This window comes from Etheostoma spectabile, chromosome 1, assembly GCF_008692095.1.
Source record: "Etheostoma spectabile isolate EspeVRDwgs_2016 chromosome 1, UIUC_Espe_1.0, whole genome shotgun sequence".
Classification (NCBI taxonomy): Eukaryota; Metazoa; Chordata; class Actinopteri; order Perciformes; family Percidae; genus Etheostoma; species Etheostoma spectabile.
Window position 1 is genome coordinate 9,862,645 of NC_045733.1, and position 23,038 is coordinate 9,885,682.

General features: G+C 40.0%; 2 protein-coding genes across 4 annotated transcripts; one reads left to right on the plus strand and one right to left on the minus strand.

Annotated features, from left to right (window-relative positions):
- Positions 1-160: 160 nt before the first annotated feature.
- On the minus strand, positions 161-13,968 carry LOC116680912 (trace amine-associated receptor 13c). Of its 3 annotated transcripts, XM_032509568.1 has the most exons (5): positions 13,710-13,968; positions 12,403-12,552; positions 11,486-11,551; positions 3,239-3,606; positions 161-2,701 (listed from the first exon to the last, which is right to left on the minus strand). In XM_032509568.1, the coding sequence occupies exons 4-5, from the start codon at positions 3,519-3,521 to the stop codon at positions 1,785-1,787; spliced, it is 1,200 nt and encodes a 399-aa protein (XP_032365459.1). In that variant the 5' UTR covers positions 3,522-3,606; positions 11,486-11,551; positions 12,403-12,552; positions 13,710-13,968; the 3' UTR covers positions 161-1,784. The 3 variants fall into 3 exon arrangements, with proteins under 3 accessions (XP_032365459.1, XP_032365439.1, XP_032365467.1); XM_032509548.1 differs by lacking the exon at positions 12,403-12,552; XM_032509576.1 differs by lacking the exons at positions 11,486-11,551; positions 12,403-12,552.
- A 5,356-nt stretch (positions 13,969-19,324) lies between these two features.
- Positions 19,325-22,721, plus strand: hp (haptoglobin). Its single transcript, XM_032509717.1, has 4 exons — positions 19,325-19,433; positions 19,782-19,870; positions 21,336-21,619; positions 21,781-22,721. Exons 1-4 carry the CDS (start codon positions 19,429-19,431, stop codon positions 22,342-22,344), a joined length of 942 nt encoding a protein of 313 aa, XP_032365608.1. The 5' UTR covers positions 19,325-19,428; the 3' UTR covers positions 22,345-22,721.
- The last annotated feature ends 317 nt before the right edge of the window (positions 22,722-23,038 follow it).

Below are 23,038 nucleotides of genomic sequence, written 5' to 3' on the forward strand. Positions count from 1 at the left end.
TTGCATGACATGACAAATGTGATCCTAGTGGCATCAAGCCAGAGCAAGCAATGCTGAGGTAGTTTTCCAGCAGCTTGTGAAACTACTGAGGTTGTGATAATTACAGCAGTGAGCTGAGTGCATTACTGTCATGCTGAATCCCATTAAACTCACAAATAAATGTTCCCAAACACATTTATTATTTCCAAATCTGATGCAATCACCACTGATTAATTATGCACTACTAATACAACTCTGTACAGTGATTCAATAGAAACACAATAATTATGATTTCTTACATAATACCAATAATGATTAGGCGCTGTAGATTTCATACTTTTCCCTGTTTGTGACATATTTTAAACTAGAAAAAAGTTTTTGCTCGAAGGTTTGTTGGCCTTCATGTAAGATGTTAATTTATTTCAGTTTGACATGCTAACATATTTAATTTAAATTTTGTTGACCATTAAATTCCTTGATGTGTGTTAGTGGGTTGAAACTATTCCTTTAATGGGCAGTTCAGGGTAAATGGGACAAAATCTGTCTTTTACTATTATGTTGATTGAACTATTGGAATAATAAACACCTCTTTATTGTGTTTATTAGTTGTCCTTATTTTGTTGATTCTGTTGCTGAATTGTTACTAAATCAAATACCTGTAATTTATGACTGAATTACATTGCAACAATGCAAGAATTTGACCATAAATTAAAATATAGTCATTTTTATGCTGCAAAATGCTCTTCAATCTCATTTATGTATACTGTTATTTTGTCAAATTTTACAATACAGAATTCAAAACCATACACAAGACTTATAACTCACACACTGGTGTAATTATTTTATGTTGCAAGTAGACATTATGCCCTGAAAAGATAGGCTGGCACAGTATGAGGGTCTGCAATATTCATAATGCTCTTTATAATAACTCTATTTGGTTTGCAATCCTATTTATTTAGTCTATGCTGATTTAATAAATATACAGATACTATTTTCATTCTTATTTGCTTAGACAAAAATAAACAACATTTTGCTAAAATGCTAAATGCTAAAAATAAAACATTATCTGACATATGGCACAATGCAAATGGCTCTTGTAGTAACTGATATACTGCATTTCGTACGTGCTTGAGGCAGATTGTTTTCAAAATAAATTAAAAATAAAAGGATATCCACATTATTCCAAAGAGGAACAGTGCCAAGATTTCTAAAAACACAACCAACACCCCTTGTAAATGATAGATGAAAAACCCACCACTGTTAAAAAAAACTATAACGATGTGGATATTGTGGTTGTCAGTGCTGCTGTAGGTTTGGTGCCTGACGTTATTGAAAAGAGAGTAAGGCGACAAATTGTCAGAAGAACATGTGGATGGAAGATTTAAAATTTGGCTTCCATTTACAATTCTCAGTAGCAAAGTTTTATATTTGAATTACCTTTTTTGTAAATCTCTTATGGAGTTTACATTTGAATGTAAGTAAAGTAATAAGTAATAGTTTGACAGTTTGATTGATATCACTCACACGAATGTACTGTGAATGTGAAGCTCCAGCCAGGAAACTAAGCTTAGCATGAAGACTGGAAACTGGGGCAAGCGAGCTAGCCTGGCTCGGTTTAAAGGCAACAAAATATGCCTACCAGCACCTCTAAACCCCAGTAATTAGCACAGTACATCCTGTTTGTTTAATCTGTACAAAAATTCAAATGTTATCAAGTCAACCTAAAACGACAAGTTGTGATTTTACAGCCAAGATATGGTGCAGCACACAACCTAATGTAACATACTGCATATAGAAAGCGTTAATTAGTGAGCTTTAGAGGTGCTGATAGGCCACTTCACACCATGTGGAAGGGAGTGGTCTCGCTGGAAGAGCAGGGTCACACCCTTCCTGAAGCGATGGTCCCTGACACTGTAGATAATTACATTACAGCAACTGTTTCCTGTCAGGATCCAGAAGGCAAAAAAGGAAAAGTTACACCAGGTGTATCCCACCACGTTCCCGAGCACAAACACTGCAATGGGAGAGAAGGATGCTGTGAAGGCAAATGTAAGTATGCCAATTGTCTTGGCAGCTTTGATGTCGGAAAAGGAGGGCCTGTGAGAGCACCCTCCACCTGCTCCCCCTGTGTCACTCAGACTCCCCTCTGAGAGCAGTTTGCGTTTTCGGGAGTACTGTCGGATGCTAGTGAAAGACACAATGTTTACTGCTAATGTGCCACCAAGCAGTGTGAAGTCAAATGCTGGGAATAACAGCAAAATGTTGGCATCAGGTGGCAGCTGGCTTCCGAACAATATTGGGGAGTAGTTACACATACGACTGCACTCATTGTACTCCAAAATGAAGTTGCTGCTGAAGATGAGGGGTGCAAGAGCCAGCAGGAAGCTGGCAGCCCAGGAGAGCAGGATGAGAAACAGAGTTCGTCTCCGGGTCACCAAGGCGTCCTTGTGGAGTGGCCACAGGATGGCCACGCTTCGCTCCAGTGTCATAAGGAAGATGGTGCTGATGGAGACAAAAGTGCATCCAGCAAACACAGGGCCAATCAGCATGCAGGGCTGCCAAGGACTCACCAGTCCCGCGAAAGAAGTGGAGGTGGCCGGGGAAGTAGAACTACCTTGGTACCAAATGGGAAGTGTGCTGGTCACCATCAAAGAGATCTCAGTGTAGACGGAGAAAGGGACCACAAGGACACCGACCATCATGTCTGCTATGGCCAGAGACACTGTCAGAAAGAGACAAGAAGAAGAGGGCTAAGGGGACACAGGCTGTTATACACTTCCAGCTCTTTTAGTTAAAATGTAACTATGAAATGAGAAGGGCAATGTAAATATATTTTTACTTAAATTTTTTGCTGTATTAAATCACCTAGTGTTTTGATAAAAAAAATGAAGTGAATGCGCCATTTCAGTTATCAATGTACAACAATACATTACTATTAACTTCTTGTAATTATAAAGTCTTTGGTTTTGGCAGGTTGATAAATTCTTCTTCTTCATTAACAATATTGATTTTGATAGAAATATGAAATTCATTTTGCAGTTTTTTTATCGTTCAGTATGAATATTGAATTTCTGCCTGAAAGAACCTTTCCTGTGAATCAGTATTGTAGAATCTATATACTTGGTTAGTTGTAATAACTTTCTGAAATAACACATTGCATTACACCTGGTTACCATCTGCATTTTAGCACTGTCATTGTGATTAATGTCATGTCAGCATGCATTGAGCATTGAGTAGTTAGACATTAAACACCATTTACCTTTCAGGTATCCCTGTGGTGTTCGGGACTGTCTTGTTTGCACAAAGACAGTAAGGGTGATCACATTTCCAACCACGATGGCAAATGCCAGGCTGACCATGAACACCACTGCCAAAGTACGATTTAGAAATCCACAGCAACAAAGGGTGCAGAGAGGGGCCAGTGACTGGCCTGAACCGAGTCCTGCCTGAGCAGCTGCAGTCAGGTTAAACAGACAGTCTGTAGTCGGCAGCAGAACTGCTGTACTTCCGGGAACAGTGATGTTGGGAAGCAGAGCAGTCATGGCCCAGGATAGACCGGTTATACCCCTTGAAATGTGTAGGTGGCAGGGCCCCTCAGGAAACCATGTCCTGGACTGGGATACTATACTGATGAAAATGAAAAATATATGGAGGAAGTTAAATCATCTGTCCAAATAATAATCAAACCTGGTTAAGCATAAAGTAATGTATGTCATTATTCTTCAAGCAAGTCAAGCACATTCAGCCATAGTTTCTCTCACTTAAAAACAAATCAACACTCCCATCAACCATCAGTCTTTACTGTTGGGACCACAAGTCTGTCATGTCACAGAGCAGTGTGAACACCCACTCCATTATGAAGAATATTGCAAGTAAAATGTTTTACCTGGGCACACTTACTGTACAAAAGCTAACGCATTAAGTTTAGTCTTTTTTTAAAGAAATATTACCCCATTGGTTTTGTTTCTGCAAACCTTTCTAATAAATGGAGAGTTAGATCCAGCTGTCAGGTATTGATTGCTGAAAGACACAAAAACGTCCTACATCAATCAATAAAAAGTTAAAGATTCTCTGAAAATTGTTCTGTTGCTGAAAATCACAAATTCCTCTAAGTGCAGACATTTTTAACAACCATGTCAACTCATGTATTTTTTGGCCTTTATTTTTACAGGACAGATGAAGACATGAAAGGGGAAAATGACGTGCAGCAAGAGGGTGCAGGTTGGAGTTGAACCCGCAGCCACTGAGTTGAGGACTAAACCTCTACATATGTGCACCCACTCTACCAACTGAGCTAACCCAGCCACAACTCGTTTGTTTTTAATGGAACGATTACGGTTAATAACAATTAACACTTTGACTTGTCCTCTGCAATTTGTTGCAACTGTAGCATGTAGGGTATTATAGTCATTCACATTAATTGCCAAAACACCTCACTGGATAATTTTTAGCATTGGCTTTTAGCTAGCAAAACCATGTCCCTTCAAGTTAGTCATTCATTTGGAGCAAGTATGTTGTAAAGATCCTTGCTTAACCTGCATTGTCTGTATGTCAATGACAAAAAGATTAAGTTTAGTGACTATTAGCTTATATTATATTATATTTTGAAAGCCTCCTATATAAGGCCCCAATTTAGAAGCTAACTGCCATTCAATATGTGGCTAATTGTAAATTTCATGGCTGTACATTGATCGTCTTTTAAATAATACATTTTATTCATTGTTTTATGGTAATGTTGTATTAGAACCAGCCAAGCACATATAATGAGAGATTCTTGTGAAGAACAATAATGAACTTTTGTGGGTGTGCGGTCTATGACCAGCATATTGTTCAGGATTTAATGACGACTTGCAAGACAAATTGCGTATATGAAAGGACTGGACGCTGATGGTAAAACATCACATATCGCTACAGACAGCCAATTCAAAAACATATGCTGTGCTAGCAGCATGAAAAATAAAATGCATACACAAAGTTGAAATTGTTCACATTTTTAATCAAAATACAATAAACAGTGGCAAAAAATGTACCACCAAGTAACTACAAAACCCCTGTCGGACATAGAATATGTAACACTGTTGGCATCATCTAGATGTTGAAGTCATTTAGGTTGTCGTTTAGGTATGTGTACTATTTTACGTTAATGTTCCTTATGGTTTTATTCTGACTCAGACATGACAGCAGACAGCAGGAAAGAAAAGGATTCAGTAATTTCCAATGACAATATAACACTAAGATATGCATGTCATTTCCCTTTTCATTTCTTCAGCTGTCCTGTCAATAAAGGCCTAAAAATGCCCAAAAAAATAATCTTAAGAAAACCTTCAACCAGATCCAACCAAAGGCCTTGAGAAGGATCATTAATATGGTTATGGGGTAATAAACAAATACTGTATTTACTTAAAGATAGTGTTGCTTCTAATCTGTCTCACATTTTAGTTTTTACATTTTACATTATGTGTGCTTAATCTAGTATTTGCAATACACAAGTTGGTTCAGTGCAATGTAAAGTGGCAACACGTTACAATGGGGGGGGGGGGGGCCTCCGAACTAAATCCTTCTTAGGGTCCCTGAACATCTTGCGCCCGCGCTGGTTTCAGGTTCCTCAGCAGTTCAGTTTTCCTGAATCTGGTTCTCCTTTGTTCAAGCTCAAATTAGTCCTGATTTCCATCTGAGTCTGTCTCTTCTTGTCACAATAATTTCTGTTATAGTTTTTTTCCCCGTTTTATTGTCTTCATTTGTTGTTTCACTTTTCCTGTTTTCTGTCTTTTGTGTCATGCTTTGTTTCCTGTTTTTATTTTGTAGTTTCCCTGTTTCTTCCATGTCAAGTCTTGCTTTACTTCCTGTCTCTTGTTTTTGGGATTGTCTGCCCCGCCTTGATAACTTTAACCTGTTCCCCAGCCCCTGTGTCACCTGTCTCTTAGAAATGACACAAATGTAGCGCCAGATTGTAATTACTGCAATTATGCAATTACAAGTAAGTCGATTATTTGTTTGCATTTTCCACCTTTCATTTTTGACAGGACAGTTAAGTGAGATAGAGGACATGCATGAAATTGTCACAGGTCAGTATTGAATCCAGGATCTTTGCGTCGAGGTATAAACCTTTCAGTACATGAGCACCTGCTCTGCCATTGACCCAACCTGGCCACCAGAAGCAATGTCTTTGAAAGTGAGTTATTCTGCATTCAGCTTGCCCACTTTAAACAATGCATGGTCTTGGCATGAGCACATACCATTCATTTGTATGAATGAATGAGCTGTAATTGTGCCTCTGGTGATAATACAGCTTAGGCAAAGAGACTGTGCCAAATGGCTACCCAATTGCCTGATTGATACCATTGTTTGTAGCCTTCATACTTTTGTATACTGTTGGCTTGGTATTTACTTGGTCATCATTCAAGCATTCAGAGAGGACCATATGAAATTGTATCTTTCTGCACAATTCTGTGGTTTCAATTCTGCGGGATAGGCGATAAATAGGTATGTGATTAAAAAAAAGAGTCTTTTAGAAGAAAAAGATGATCAAACTTAATGGAAAATGTCAGGACACGTTTTTTTTTAGAGAAATACTTTTATTACATAATAAATAAACTAATAATTAAATTATAGGCCATGGGGTTTTCCAGAGTAACTTTCACTACAAATTCAGCTGGCTTTCGTTAATACAGTACAATCTGACATTTTTCAGAAATCAAAACAGAACAATCTTTACATTTTTATTTACTTAATTTTGATTGTTCCTGAAGTTTTTTTAATGTCCTATGCCTACATGAAAAAAGCAGGTAAACTTTTTACATTCCCGTCATGACTTTCACAATGTGACAAATAGAAACTTGCTGAATTTTTTATCTACAGGTGAAAATTACTTTATTTTCTCCACACTTCTATTCTCTGCTGTTGTTTCTTTGCCCTCTCTCTCTCTCATTGTGCTGTCACAAAGGTTTCCACAGTCATGTTACACGGGCCAGCTTAAGGGCTGTTTTTTAATTACTTTTTTGATTCTGTTTTTAATATGCCTTTATTTATACAGGACAGCTGAAGAAATGAAAGGGGAGAGAGAGGGGGAATGCCATGCAGCAAAGAGCTGCAGGGCGGACTTGAACCAGCGTTGCTGCTCTACCTACTCTACCATGTGAGTTACCCAGGCGCTCGCTTCAGGGCTGTTTTACCAAACTTCTACAGTAGTACAAAAAGGTTATGTACTCATAAAACAATGGACTGGAAAGTTTGTAAGCACACAGGAGTTTATTTAAATAACACTTGCCGGCTGGCTTCTGCTCTCTGCTTCCACTGTTACACGGCAGTAAGTGCTTAGGGACCATCTAGAGATTACAACACCGAAAAGAGATACAAGAAAAATATTTATAAATGTAACTTATTTTTAAAAGTAAGTGCCGTAGTACAACTAACAGAGGACAAGTTATAATTGAGGTATATGTTTGGAGACACCACCTTATTTTATAATCAAATTAATAAATACTGTATGTTTGTATCTCTTTTCGGTGTTGTAATTTGTAAGACGAGTCCCTAAGCACTTGTCTTACTGCAGCTAGCCAACCTGCTCACAGAATTCCATGAAATGAACACGACCCCTTAACTCAAAATCTGTGGCAGTTTCACTGAATCGCAAAAAATTCTGTGATGGGCCCACGGAAGACTTCTCTGAAATGAACATGGATTGCCGAAAAGTCCATGATGGGCCCAGGGAAGAATTCCGTGAAATAAACACAACCCCTTACGTGAAGGAAAAGGTCTTGGGTGGGCTTGCGGTTCTGTGACACGCAGGAAGAACTCTATGGATGGGTTTAGGAAAAGTAGAAAGTGGCTTTAGGAAACATTACATGTGTGGCACAATGCATGGTCTCCCGGGTAAAAGTCCTGTGTTTGACCCATCCATCACCCCAACCAACCTCCTCATGCGGATTTTCGGGCTTTCATACTACTCGCTACCGTAGTCGCTCCTAATGCTACGTCTTCTCATTGACTTTACATGCCACTTTACACAACATTGTTTGCCATGGTGGCCACACGGACCTTTCACACATTCTGCGACACCACCACGTAATGCGGTGTTAACAGTTTGTGATCATTTAACGGAATTCTGTGAGACCAGGTTGGCCGCAGAAAGCAGAAGCCAGCTGGCAAGTGTTATTTAAATAAACTCCTGGTGTACTTGTAAACTTTCCAATCCATCGTTTTATGAATACATAACCTATTTGTACTACTCTAGAAGCTTGGTATCATTTCGGGCATTATTAGTGGGTTAATTTACGAGATAGCCTACAGTTAGTTCCATTATAATCCTCCTCTATACTGGATTATATTAACACCACCATAGACACTGTTACAACCCAGAAGCAGATCACCACATACCCAAATCAGAAGCCATGGATGAACAGGAAAGTGCGACTCCTATTGAAGACACGCAATACTGCCTTCAGATCAGGAGACGCACAGGCCTATAGCACATCCAGGGCAAATCTGAAAAGGGGCATCAAAGAGGCCAAGCACTGCTACAAGCTGAAGATAGAGGGACACTTCTCCAACGCTGATCCTCGACGCATGTGGCAGGGCATTCAGGCCATCAGTGACTATAAACCCACTAACTCCACCCCCGTAGCCACTGATGTCAACTTCCTGAACGAGCTTAATGACTTTTATGCTCGCTTTGAAAGAGACAACAGAGAAACTGCCACCAAGCTCAAACCCTCAGCTGACCACCCCCCCATCACACTCTCCTCCACAGATGTCTGCAAGGCACTGAGCAGGATCAGCACGCACAAGGCTGCTGGACCGGATAACATCCCTGGACGCGTACTCAGGGCATGTGCGGAGCAGCTCGCTGGAGTTTTTACAGACATCTTCAACCTGTCTCTTGCCCAAGCTGCTGTACCAACATGCTTTAAATGCACGTCCATTGTGCCAGTGCCAAAACACTCCAGCCCGAAGTGCCTTAACGACTACCGCCCTGTAGCACTCACACCCATCGTAATGAAGTGCTTTGAGCGGCTGGTCCTGGCACACCTAAAGGACTCGCTACCATCAACATTGGACTCACACCAGTTTCGCCTACCGTAGCAATAGGAGCACAGAGGATGCGGTTTCCATGGCACTGCACTCTGTGCTCACACATCTGGACAATAAGAACACTTATGCACGAATACTGTTTGTTGACTTCAGCTCAGCATTCAACACTGTCATCCCGGCTAAGTTAATAGCCAAACTTGGAGACCTGGGCATCAACACCTCCACGTGCAATTGGATTTTGGACTTTCTTACCAACAGACCCCAGAAGTTCGATCAGGCTCCAACTGCCCACGTCCATCACACTCAACACTGGTGTACCACAGGGCTGTGTGCTGAGCCCGTTTCTCTACTCCCTCTTCACCTCCGACTGCAAGCCTGTGTACGAATCTAATTCCATCATCAAGTTTGCGGACGACACTACGGTGATTGGTCTCATCAGCAACAACGATGAGACTGCCTACAGGGAAGAGATCCAGCACCTGGCCACATGGTGCACTGAAAATAACCAGCTCCTCAACACCACCAAAACCAAGGAGCTCATCGTGGACTTCAGAAAGGAGCCAAGAGGCACGCACAACACCATCCACATCGATGGAATGCTGTTGAGCGTGTCTCCAGTTTCAAGTTTCTGGGGATCCACATCTCGGCGGACATGTCCTGGTCAACCAACACCTCCTGCTGGTCAAGAAGGCTCACCAGCGCCTCTTCTTCCTGAGGACACTGAGGAAGAATCAGCTTTCCTCAACTATCCTGGTGAACTTCTATCGCTGTGCAATAGAAAGCATCCTGACAACTGTGCAACAGTGTGGTATGGGAGCTGTTCTGTTGCAGAGCGCAAGGCACTGCAGCGGGTGGTGAAAACCGCCCAGCGCATCACCGGGACTCCACTGCCCCATCGAGCACATCCAGAGGAAACGCTGTCTGCATCGAGCTCGCAGCATCCTGAAGGACTCCTCTCACCCAGCCCACAGACTGTTTTTCTCTCCTGCCCTCCGGCAGGCGTTTCAGGGTCCTCCGGACCAGGACCAGCAGACTAAAGAACAGTTTTTTCCCCAGAGCTGTCTCTTTATTGAACTCTAATCCTCATTGATCCCACTCCCCTCATATACTGACAGACTCTCCTCTCCCTCCTCACACCTGCCTCCATTTTGTTATCTGCAATATTATAATGTTCATCTGCACTGCTGACTGTTACTATAGTAACGACTGTTTACATCTGCATCTTTTGCACTACTTACCTTTTTGCACTACTTACATTTCATTTGCACTGCTGACTGTTTATTTATTATTTACAGTACCAATTGTTTACATTTACATCCGCACTACCGTACTTTAACTGTAATATGCAATTACTTTCCACCGCACTTTAATTCGGATAGTTTCTGCCCAAACTTACCTTATTTCATTAGTATATTATGCTGTTTGCACATATCTGTAAAAAATTTGCAATTATAGTAATATCCACCAAAATTTCCCAGCTGTAAATCTTGCTCACAATACCTGTTATCTATATTTTGTATTCATAGGACAAACCCATCTGTAAAACTCTGTTTATAATAGTATTCTTTTCTATATTTATTCATTACATATCCATGTCTTGCACTTACGGAACCATTGTATATCCTGCACTTACTGCTATTGCACTTCTGGTTAGACCCAAACTGCATTTCGTTGCCTTGTACCTGTACATGTGTAATGACAATAAAGTTGAATCTAATCTAATCTAATCTAATTAGCGCCTGCACTAAGCAATTCAGCTGATGATGCTAACTAGCCCAATGTTTGACCCAGGTGATGAAAGCTTCTGGGGGGTTGTTTGGTTTGAGGGCGTGGTGCAAAGGACCTTTGGGTGGAATTACTCTGAACCATCACTTTAACAATGCTACAGGTGCGACGCACAGATTAATTTCACATTTTAATACTCAGATATGCTGTACTAAATGTAATCCTGGGTTTAGCAGAATCATTCTATATGTTCTGCTTGGTAAAAGTCAGATTGTGAAATAACCCTTCTGCCTTTATTCTCTCTTGCTGCATCTTGGTATTCTACTTTAATTCAATTCACCATTAATACTCAGCTTCAGCAACAATGGTGCAATTTCAAAACACAGTTGATCAAGGCCAGAATTTACAGGAGTGTTGACGTTATGAAAGAATTGTGTGACAATCCTTCCCTTTTAAAATACTAAATGAATCAAAGTGTATCCTTTAACTCTGCTTTATCTTTTATGAGTAGGTTGATCATTCAAATACACAGGTTACTGCAAAAATGGGGATGTTAAAAAGTAAAAACAAATGTTTAAACACATTTAAAACTGGTTTGTAAAATGGGTGGTATTTTTCAAAAAAAAGCTTAGGCAATAGTTTTCATCATAACCAAGCAATTCTGTATTTTTAATTTAACTATTGGTAAAAAAGAAAATATAGTTTTGGGAGTATAGAGGATGAAACCTATTAAGGGGCTTTCTGCTTTTACCTTGAGTGAAGATGACAGGAGGTAGTCTTCCCTGTGGCAAGACCTCAGGCGTTGTGAGACAAGCAGCTGAGAACACACAGACACACACACACACACACACACACACACACACACCTCTTATTGTTTCTAAATGCAGCACAACATATTGGTTTAGTTGTATTTGTTTGATTTAGTAATTTTTAGGTTGTATCTAGTATATGGTTGACTTACGTAAGTCGGTTTGGATAAATAAATGTAGTGTAATGTAACATGTTTTCGTTTCCGCCACAACTTTCAGTTTCACAGTAGCAAGAAACTAACATCACATCAAACACTTAAGGCCCTATCTTGCACCTGGCGCAGCGCAGCACAAAGACTTTGTTTTCAAATGAAAATATATAAATACTATATATTTGTGACGTTGTCTTTTTAAAGATTTACATCTTTAGCAGGAACAAATGGTCTTGGGGCTGAGAGCCATGGGAAGGGTAGTTGGAATTTATCAAGACACAGTGGCTTAGTCTGTAGGGGCCTGGGAATGGGTTACTTAACACGTTGGAGTGGAAGTTGGTTTTTAAAGAGAAGAAAATGACACTGATAACAGCAGTCACGTTACTTGATTCTCATTGGCTAACAATACTGGCCACTTTTAATTGAATTAAAGCAGGTTGTTTAAAGTCAAATACTGCAGACCTCCTGAAGTTTGGAACGACCATCAACTGACCGACCGACCAGAATAAACATTTATATCCCTAGAGCCATGTGAATCACACAAGCTCAATCCAGCTTTCATTAGCCATTTTTATCACATGTGCAGAAATAAACCTCATATTTAACTGTTCCCTTTTCATGAAGACTATAGTTTGTCGTTTGCTTGGGACCATTGTGCCGCAGTAGCTGCATTTAGGTGTAGGTTGGTCATGCGTGCAATGAATCACCTTTGACAAGCCTGTGTCCCTGAGTGACAGGCCAGGCATGTGCTGGAAGACTGGGGGCTTGGTTGGAGCTCTCAGGCCAGGTCGCTTGATGCACAGAAGGGTAACTTGCAGTAATGATGGACAGGCAGGCTCAGATCCGCCTGAGGCTGTCTGCCACAGAACATGAGCAGAAAGACAACTTTCTCTTCACATGTTTTAGCCTGTCATTCTGTCTGCATTTGTTTGTGTTTGTCAGAGAAGTGTCTAAGCAACACATTCATACACACATAAACACAGATACAAACACATAACAAGTGTTACTTGTTATTGTTGTTTTTCCGTTCCCTGAGCTAGTGTCTTGCTTACTGTGGGAATAGGTTTTCTCTGACAGCATTTAATCTTGCTATGCATCTGCCTCCTAACTGTAGTTTTACTGTAGTGGTTAAAAACATAACAGTAAAGTATTTTATAGTTAAAACTGTAAAGGGTCACCCATCTTCCCAGGCCATGTTGTCCCCATGTAAAAAACAAACAAAAAAATCATTAAAAACATTATAATAATAAATACTCTTGTCATGTTTTGTAAGTCATAATTCTAAAATAAATGATTATACATACATTAATTTCAGTATCAAAACTCTTAGCCCATTGGTCCTGTCTTGCTACCCAATAATATTAATATTGTACGCAGTAGTCATTACATTGCTGCTCATTAATTAAATACTTGCACTGTAATTTAGTCCCTCTTAAACACTACATAACCTTTGTTCTTCTTCTCTTGTACTTACATATAGGTACCCAATAATTATGTTGTCAAATCCCTGTATGCAATAAATAATTACAAAGTAATTTGTGGGTTGTAATATACCAAATTGAAAAGATTTAGTTGATTGCTGAAACATTTTGTGGGTATGTGTGTTCCAGTCTAGATTACACACTGCTAATGGCCGTCACGCCCACCTCAGCTGTTACATTCCCAGGGATTTCTTTGCAGTGTAAATGTGTCTCTTGGGAAAGCATTGCTCATTATCAGTCCCGTATTTGAAATATAACGAGGAAAAATTTGTCAATCAAGCAATTACATAGAAACTTGTCAGTTTTAAAAATATATTGCAATTTAATGTCATTCAAGAGCACTTAACCAAAATAATTATTGCATACGTCGGTGCAGCCTGAAATACATTTTCAGTCAACACTGAAATCTAAGTTTTGTTAAAAAACAAAAAAATGTAGAAATGTTTTCTCCTTGTGTGATATTAATATGGAAACCAGGTGTCATATAATACCACATACACATAAAAAAAATAAATCCAATGGGATATTCCTACCGGCATTTCCACTATTATGGACCATAGAGCAGTTGAGGTTATAGAAGGAAGTTGATAACAGGAAAACAATCCAGTATGAAAGTACTGATTTAGAGGAAGTAAAATCCAGTTAAAAATCCTGAAAGTGGAACCGTAGTCCTCATCATTCATTCTCCTGAGAAGCACACATTAAGCACAAAGCCCCTCACACACTCCAGCTCTCTGTCCCTGTGATTCAGCCTCTCATCCTCCTCCTTCCTTCGTATTGTGGAGCGCTCAACCTCCAGTCCCCACTCCACTGCTTCCCCCTCCCCTCTCCTCCCCTCACCTTCGGAACGGCTTGCAGTCCTTATCACATGCACATGCTCTCCCCTTCAAGCTTCAAGGTAAAGTCCATAGAAGCTCCGTTCTTTTTTTTTTCCCTCCCACGTTCACCCTGACAAGCCTTCAAATCAAGCTTTATTGTATTCAGTTAACTCTTTACTATGTCCTTAAGCTTATTGTAGCATCCATTTCTTTACTTTGCTGTGCACCTTCACTCTTTCCTTTCACATGTCCAACGATGAAAGTGTTCTATATTTTTAGCCTTGAATGGTGTAAAAAAAAAAAAGGATGGAGAATGAATAAGAAAGAAAGAGATGGTAATAGAGCACACAGGTGACACTATTGCAGTATGAGCCAGGGTAAAATGCATCCATCCACTCTTGGGCATTTGTCCGGCTTTGCCCCTCATGGCCTTGGCCCTTGTGCGCAGCTTTGTCTAACACAGGGGTCACATCCCATCCTCTTTTTTTGTCCCCAGGGAGTAGACACAACACTCAAGTGAAGGCCCTGCCCTCAGTTATGATTTGAAACACTGAACAACACGTTTACAGGACACATCACTGATTTGCCCTGGCCTTGAAACCTCTGCATACACAAATCCAAGTCATTCAACAGCAAAAACATTTAAACTGAAATGTAAATTAGAGCTTGCATTCCGATTTGTAAATGGTGAAAAAATGTTGATGAGGCCGACGCAAAGAAATAAAAATGGAGTGTACATGCTGAACAATGTAATGTAGGTAACTTATTCCTCAAGGGTTTTTGTAAACCTCTCTAATAAATAACTACTGGGAATATTCCATAATAAAAAGGGTCATATTGTACATCTAAATCGGCCTTTCAGCAAGATATAAATTGGTTTCTGGTTGATGACATACATAATGGGGTGCCAGTAACCTGAGTGTCTGATCTTGTACATAATAGATAAGCTCTGGTAAAAATCATGCTATGAATAATACAACACAAGGCAGCATTTACCTGTATTAATGATTAAATTATGTCTGATTTGACAATGACTGTCACTGTTTCATTTGTTATGCGGAAAGTAACTTATTTTCCTCTACGAAATTATTTTATTTATTGAAATGCTACTTTTATTAATTTTATTAATTAAGTTTATTTTTTATATGTAATTGTACGAGGTACAATTCACTAGCATGGACCATGCCACAACCATGTGTTAGTTAAAGATTTAATGAATATTATGAATGTGCATATGAACATTATGAATGTGCAGATAGATAAATGGATGTGGATGTCGTCTGAGGCTGGTCTGGGAGGATGTGTGATGACCAGGTGGAGAGTGGGGGTTTACAGAACCCCAAAAATGTCAGATTGTGTAGAACTGAGTTGTGTGTGGGCTTGACAGAGATTGTTGAGATTGTTGTGAATGTAAGATTGGTATGGCTAGGATGACCAGTGGCCTGGGAACTGAATGGTTTGGTCGGAGATGCCTTATCTGGCGCCTGTGAATGCTGCGCCGATGTGGAAAAAGTGTTTGGAACAATGTTTGGGTGCAGAGAATTCTGTTCAGATGTTTCTGAAGTTAGAATTGAGTGGCCATTTTGGAATAATGAAAAGTGGGTGTTGTGGAGATGCCTTGATTAGTGGCTAGTAGGGGTTGAGGTAGTAGCTGAGGTGGAAGACAAAAATGGGAGCCGAGTGTCTGAATTTATTTATTTAAGATGTCTACTTCTGCTGTAGTGTTGGAGTAAATGATTATGACTTTTGACCATTTGTGCCCCCAAAGAATGGCAGCCACACAGTGGGGTATAGTTCATGGAGTGCCGACGAAGAAGACCCGGACTCCATGCCCAATCACAGGCCGAGCGGATCATCTCCCCCCTGCAGCATCCGCCAAACCCATGGAGGGAGCTGCATCGTGTACAGCTGAATGACAAAGTCCTCGTAGAAAAAAGAAATGCCGTTCCAAGAAGCCGGGAAATGCTGCCACAAGCATATGCACACCCCATCCAAGACCACGCTAAGGTGGAAAGAGGGGATGGCAGCGGCATTGGACAAAAGGTTAGACAAGGAGGAATTTTCTCTACAGAACCAAGCAAATGGCAGAATTGAGATGCCAAAGGAGCGCGAATAACAGGCCCTTGGAGCATCTGACTGCGAGAAGAAAGTTTGAGAGGAGCAGAATGATGCGCTGCACTTTCTCCAAGGGCAGAAACGCCTGGAATGATAATGAATCAGGTTAATGCCCGAGAACTCGATGTAGGTGCCAGGCCCAGAGGTTTTCTCAGTTGGCAGAAGGATGGCGAGATTGTGGAAAGCATTAAAAATAGCACGTGGCCCTGTGAAGAAGTGAGGATGGATGCGTTCATCATTCAAGAAAAACGTCAAGAAGGTGAGCATACAAGGAAGTCCGGGATTATTAAGTAAGATCCGGCACAGGGCTGCGGACAGAGAGTCGACTAGATCTACCTAATTGCCACAAAGAATAAGCTGGTGCAGAGCGGGGGAGATTGGTAAAGACCAACGCACGGATGAAGCTGGCCGAGTGATTGGAGCTATTATGGCTAGAGAAAAGTTGTTAACACAAGGAGCAAAATACATTTGGGTGTTGGGGAAGGGAGGAGGTGGGGATTTGGGGGATGGGGGGGACGGAGGTAAAGACAGACCAGTTGGAAAGAAGAAGAAGGCTGAGGACCGTCGAGCATGATATTAAGTAGGTCCCTTTCAGCTACTGGATGTGGCACTGGAATTGCAGTGCAGCCAGCTTGGAAAATGAGGGAGCAGAAGCTGATTGGCCAGGAACAGCTGAAGGAAGGGTAGAGGAAGTGATGAAGAGATGAAGAATGTATGTGTATGGGGTCTTGTGAAGCCTGCTAACAAGGGGATGAACATGGCACAGCCTAATTACTGCTAATTACTGCTAACTAACACGCTAGTCAATTAAATTTAATGTACTTATAGTATCAAGTCTTACCAAGGAATCTTGAGACAGAGTAGGTCTAGACTACTCTAATTTACAAGGTCTCAATAATTCTAGTAGTTCCCCATGAGCAAGCAGCGCGACAGTAGCGAGGAAAAACTCCCTTGTAGGAAGAAACCTCGGACAGACCCAGGCTATTGGGAGGCGTTGTCTGACGGGCCGGTTGGGATCTTTGAAATTAACAGTGGTGATGACAGTCACGGTAAAAGATAATAGATGCAAAGTTATTTGCTGTAAAAAGTGTGCCAACACTAATGGCAGTCAATGATACTCTAACCTGACATGGTAGCGCATCATGCATTCATGCTTTGGTAACACTGCCACCATGAAATGACTTAATTTGAAATCAGTGTTTGTCATATCCAATCATAAACTTGCTTGTACTGATGACATGTCTTGAAGCTCCTAAGAATGCATTTTCAATTATTTTGCACAATTTACTTAACTTTCAAGTTCCAGATATGAATCTGAAATCTATCTAGTCAGGCTTGTTACTTGTGGGAATATTATATAATATATATTATCAACTGCATGAAGGGAAAGGGAGGCTTCCCTTTAATGCCGTCTCTGTACACTTTCTGTGACAGTATTCATGTGCATACTGTAACTATATAAATACACACTCACACATTTGTGCATACCATTGTGTAAGAGGATTTTTATTATTTTTTATATTTATATCATATTTATTATTATATATTATATTTTTAAGGTGAAAATACATTTTTCTCTTGTTAATCTGTTGTCTTTTTGAGAATTTTTTCATCACTCTAGTGTGCTTAGTCATTCATTTTGTCACAAGGCTGAATACTAGGAGCTGGTATGATATGAAAACCAGTGGTGAAAAATATTAAAGATGATTTAAAAAAATGTGATCGCAGTGCCTTATTTCAAACACTGTAGTAAGAATCACCTGCTGGTGGTGATGTTGATTGACTTCAGGAGTAAGGAAATGGCTCTGCAGCCCCTTTGCATTCTGGGTGGGGATGTGGACATGGTTGAGGATTACAGATACCTGGGTGTCAACATCAACAACAGGCTGAACTGGAAAATCAACAGCACTGCTGTTTACAAGAATGGGATGAGCAGACTATTTCCTGAGGAAGCTGAGATCCTTCAACGTGTGCAGCAGAATGTTGGAGATGTTCTACCACTATGTTGTAGCCAGCGCTCTGGTCTCCTCCGCCATCTGCTGGGGCAGCAGCATCAGAGCCTGTGGCACAAACAGTCTAAACAAGCTGATCAGGAAGACTGGCTCCGTTATTGGCTGCAAACAGGACACATTTAGAGCTGTGGTGGAAAGAAGGTCACTGAACAAGCTGTTATCTACCATGAATAATCCCGACCATCCTCTCCACCCCACAGTGGTTCAACAACAGAGCACTTTCTCTAAGAGGCTCCAGGAGCTTTGATGTTGCACGGTACATACTATATGTGTAAGAGGATTTTTATTACATTTTTAAGGTGAAAACATATTTTTCTCTTGTTAATCTGTTGTCTTTTTGAGTATTTTTATATCACGCTAGTGTTAAGTCACTCAATCACTTAAGTAAGTAAGTCACTTAGTCACTTAGTCACTTAGTCACTTAAATTACTTAAGTCACTTAGTCACTTAAGTCACTTAGTTACCTGTTGATGTCAAACTATTGGGTTTGTCTTGACAACATAAATAATGCAAATCATCATAATAACTTTGGAATTAAATGTAATTTAATTATATAATATGAACTACTTAAAAACTTCTGTTACCTCTTTGTAACCTCTTGTAAATAATCAAAACTGTAATGCTGGAATTTCCTCCCTGCAGCACACATCTGACTTACTGCTGTCACAGTTAAACTTTTGCTCCCAGGAATTTGATGGAATATTGTGTGTTTTGCTCCCTGTACTCAAATCTAAAAAGGCAACGTGTGCCTTATGTTCTGTGATAGAAAAAAAATTAAACAGAACAACGTGTTGCAATATCATTAGTTCTCATCACCAGAGATAAAGATGTTAGAAACAGCCAGCCTTGTTTAATTTTCGTAAACTTTGATTCACAACTCTGATGCAAACAGTACAATCTGTTAGTGAACATCTTGCTTTGCAAACTGATGAAACACTGACTTGTGAAATGGTTTTACTTTGCAAAACATCCAATCCTATTAAAATCAACACAGGATTCCCAACTGAGCAAAACAGTTAAAAATCAAGCAAAACTCTTCTTAAAGAATCAAAACATGAGAATGTTTTACACTATAATCAAACTGTTGACAGTCAAAATGCTCTATTTCCAGACTCCAAAATGTATGGAGTCTCCCAGCTGATGAAAAGCAAGATTTCGCAACCCCTATTTCAGATTCCAGGAATCAACGTTTTTCTGCCAAGCAAAAATTTCCAGAGTAAAAGTTTAATCGCTCAGCAGGTATAAATACTCCTCAACTCCGAAAGGTACAACAAATTCGAGAAGGAGAGGTAAATATTATCAACAAAATGTGGTAAGTTAAGAAAATATTCTAATTTTTAAATCTATTTGAGTCCAACTGACTACACTCTTTCTCAGTACCAAATGTTGAGCCATATCATTATTTACAACAAAAAGGTCACAATCTATGAGTGTAAGCATACTTTTTACGATGACAGGTCTGATCTAATATATAAAAAATTATTTTTCTTTGCTGAATTTTCCAATAATTATCCAGTTATGTTTTGTGACCTGTTGTAAATCGAATGCTTAAAGTCTGCAACTTAATAACTCAAATTGTTTACAATTTGTCATTCTTGATCCTTAACTGAGCAATGACACATGTAATGTTTGTTTCTCATATGAATCTTTTGTTTCATAGGTTTTCTCTGACTGTGCTCCTCCTGGCTGCATTGGCCTGTCTGGCAGATGTGGCACAAACCAATGAAAGGATTAAACGCTCTGTGTCCGGTAACATATACAAACACAAACATGCCATAGACTTATAAATATGGTGTCTTAATTCAAACTCAATTTCTATAGTTTTACATACCACTTGAATACATTCAAGTTGGTCCAGGCTCCAGTTCTCTAAAGCTACTGCTAAACTTGATAGCTCCTCAACAGCTGCTGTTCAGGTAGATTACTCCTGCATGAAATGACACAGGCTTTCCTCTGGGATCTGAGACCTCGGCTATTACTGCTCATTTCAGATATTGTCCTTCATGTGGCTAAAGAGCTACAGTATCTAACAGGGAAATTGCCTGCTACTCTTGAAACAGTTCTTAAAAAATAACGATAAACCAAGCAATCAAAGACCTGTGAGAGGTGTGACTAAACTGATATGAGGCATGATGAAAAAAGAAAGAAGCTTATTTTCTGTAAAACAAGAGAGAAAGCAAAGAGAGAAAGAAAACATTAAATATAAAATTAAACATAATAAAAAATTTTAATATGTTTCTACATTGCATATTCATGCAGCCTCGCTAATGCATCAAACTTGTGAGCCGATGTTTAGTGTGTTGAATACATTGATTAACCAATTCACCAGAATCCTTCTTAGTAGATAAATGCTGTCAGGATGTAGAATTACACTGGATTAATGATCATGAACCGTACGTTTTTGCAGTGCAGAATTGAGCCATTAGTGTACTAAGCATGTTGCCAGTGACTTGAAGACAAGATCAGTTAAACTCATTTTCATAATTATCTTAGCCATACAAAAGACTTGTGGATCAAAGTACAGGAAGTGGATGGATTCTGTTCTTTGCTTCACTATGAATAAATTAAGAGGCCACTGTTTCTGAAGAAAATTATCAAAGCATGAAAGACGACAGAGCTCAGCCTAACAGCAGATCTCTGAAAGTGATGACAATGCGCTTTTTTAGTGCATACACTATAACGTGATAACCCTGGTGCCAAGTTTTTATGTTCAGTGTTTTTATGCAAGGAGATCATATATAATGTAATGTTATGCATACACATGCTCTCTTTATAGTTTAGAACAAGCTTTTAATTAATAGACGTCATTAAGGGGAGCGTACACTAACCTGGCAAAAGTCCAGAATACAAGATGGTAGTATAAAGTAGGAGGCCTAATATGGATCCATGTGGGACACCCTTATCAACCATTTGGGGACTTGATTTGAAACCATCAACAACAACAGTCTGAATTTTAGTTGAAAGATAAGATTTGAACCAGCTATAAGATGAATCATGAAAACCCATGTAAAGCATCATATTTAACAGAATGGATTCAATGGAATCTAAAGATTGTTGTCTTGACAAAACTTGTCTACATTTACCAGGTCATAAGATAAGAGAACAATATCTGTGAATATAAAATGAGTAAAAAACTGAAAATCCTCCGACTACAAAAAACAAATATATAGATACAGTATATAAAATAAAAATATATGCTGCAATTATATCCCAGCATCCAGGTTAACATCACTCCGTTCCAGACGGATGATTGGGGGGACCCTGGCTCCTCATGTTCCCTGGCAGGCTATGGTCTACATCGCTGACAGTGTGCTGGATGGAGGCTATGCAGGCGGGGCTCTCATCTCCGAGCGCTGGATTTTGACGGCAGGCAGAAACCTGTTTGTCAGGAAGAGTCAAGTGGACATTCAGGGAAAAGATCCTGTCATTCCTAAAGTGTACCTGGGAATCACTGGACGGATGGAAGCTGATGCCTCCAAAGAGGTTGCTGTGGAGAAGGTGAGTAAGTTAAACATTTTATCTGCAGGAAATACACAATTGTGCACCAAATGCATTTTAATCCGTAGTGTTGGTCCTAGACAAATACGCTACTGACTACTTTTTAAAGATTTGTGTCTTAAATCAGACTTCAACTCTCATTTTACCTTTCCCTCCTGCAGGTTGTTCTCCATCCAGGCTTCCAGAACCGATCTGACTGGGACAATGACCTTGCTCTGATCCAGCTGAAGAAGCCTGTGGTTGTAAGCAATAAAGTGACCCCCATCCCCCTGCCAGACAGTGGCCACGACCTGGCAGACACCATGGGAGGGTCAGGGGTCCTCACCGGCTGGGGATGGGGGATCCTCCTCACCCCTGCTACATCACTCAAATACCTCATACTTCCCCTGGTCAATCACTCTGACTGTAAGGCAGAATATAAAAGTATCGAGCTCACACCAGCTGTAGACGATGACATGTTTTGCACTGGACCCACCAAGTATGCAGAAAATGTTTGTTTTGGTGACGCAGGAGGCGCTCTGGCTGTCACAGATGCTAAAACTGGAGAAATTTACGCTGCAGGAATCCTTTCCTATGACAAGCCTTGCAATAGCTACAAGTACGGCGTCTATATGAAGATTTCCTCATATTTGCCCTGGATCCACAGTGTCATCAGAGGGGATACAGAGAAATCGTCTGCTCTGCGCTCTGATGTAATGTCTAAGATGTACTTATGGCAGCCGTAGAGCATAGGCTCTGTTCTTCTGATTTTGAGGAGAAATTATTGCAATGTTTTGAGTCAGGGAATTTTATGAAATGCAATGTAACCACTGCTGTGTTCTGTCACTTAAATGTTGCAAATGGAAAGGAAAACAATGCATGAATATGGTATTTGCAATTGTTCTTGTTTGCCATAATACAAACAAATCTCTGTGTGAAAAACGGTAGCATATCAGTCCTTTGAGCAAATGGCCAAAAACATGACATAGAGTTTATGGCTGTAAAGGAGAAAGAAGAGAGACATTGTTATTGAGCCATCTCCCTTTTACATTCTTTCCACAACTACTTCTGTCACTTTTTGTGTACAAACAAGTGTAACACTATTAAAGCCTTCCAGAAAAGACTGAGAGAGTGCACTGTTATTCCCGCATTTGAACGGTTCCTGCGTCTTGCCTGTCTCTATGAACGCCGTTGTGTGTCTATTTGGAAAAGCTACAAGCACTTAGAAACAAGTTTTTGTTAGGAGCATACAATGACATTTAGTGCACAGAAATTAGATGTCGGGGTGGATGGTCACATGGGTTACCAAATAGCAGTAAATTCAATTTGGATGAGTCACTGATTTAAAAGTCAACTTCTGTGCACATGCAATTTTTCATTGTTACACAATTTACTTTGAAAAAAGAACTTGAGGGCTTCAAAGGTTGAGACAACCTTTCA

Coding starts and splice junctions, on each gene's coding strand:
- LOC116680912 (XM_032509576.1), bottom strand. CDS start 3,521: ATGACTGCTCTGCTTCCCAACATCACTGTTCCCGGAAGTACAGCAGTT. Junction 2,702..3,238: donor ACCACAGGGATACCTGAAAG/GTAAATGGTGTT, acceptor TCTTTCTGACAG/TGTCTCTGGCCATAGCAGAC.
- hp (XM_032509717.1), top strand. Junction 19,871..21,335: donor GATTAAACGCTCTGTGTCCG/GTAACATATACA, acceptor ATTATATCCCAG/CATCCAGGTTAACATCACTC. Junction 21,620..21,780: donor AAGAGGTTGCTGTGGAGAAG/GTGAGTAAGTTA, acceptor TCCCTCCTGCAG/GTTGTTCTCCATCCAGGCTT.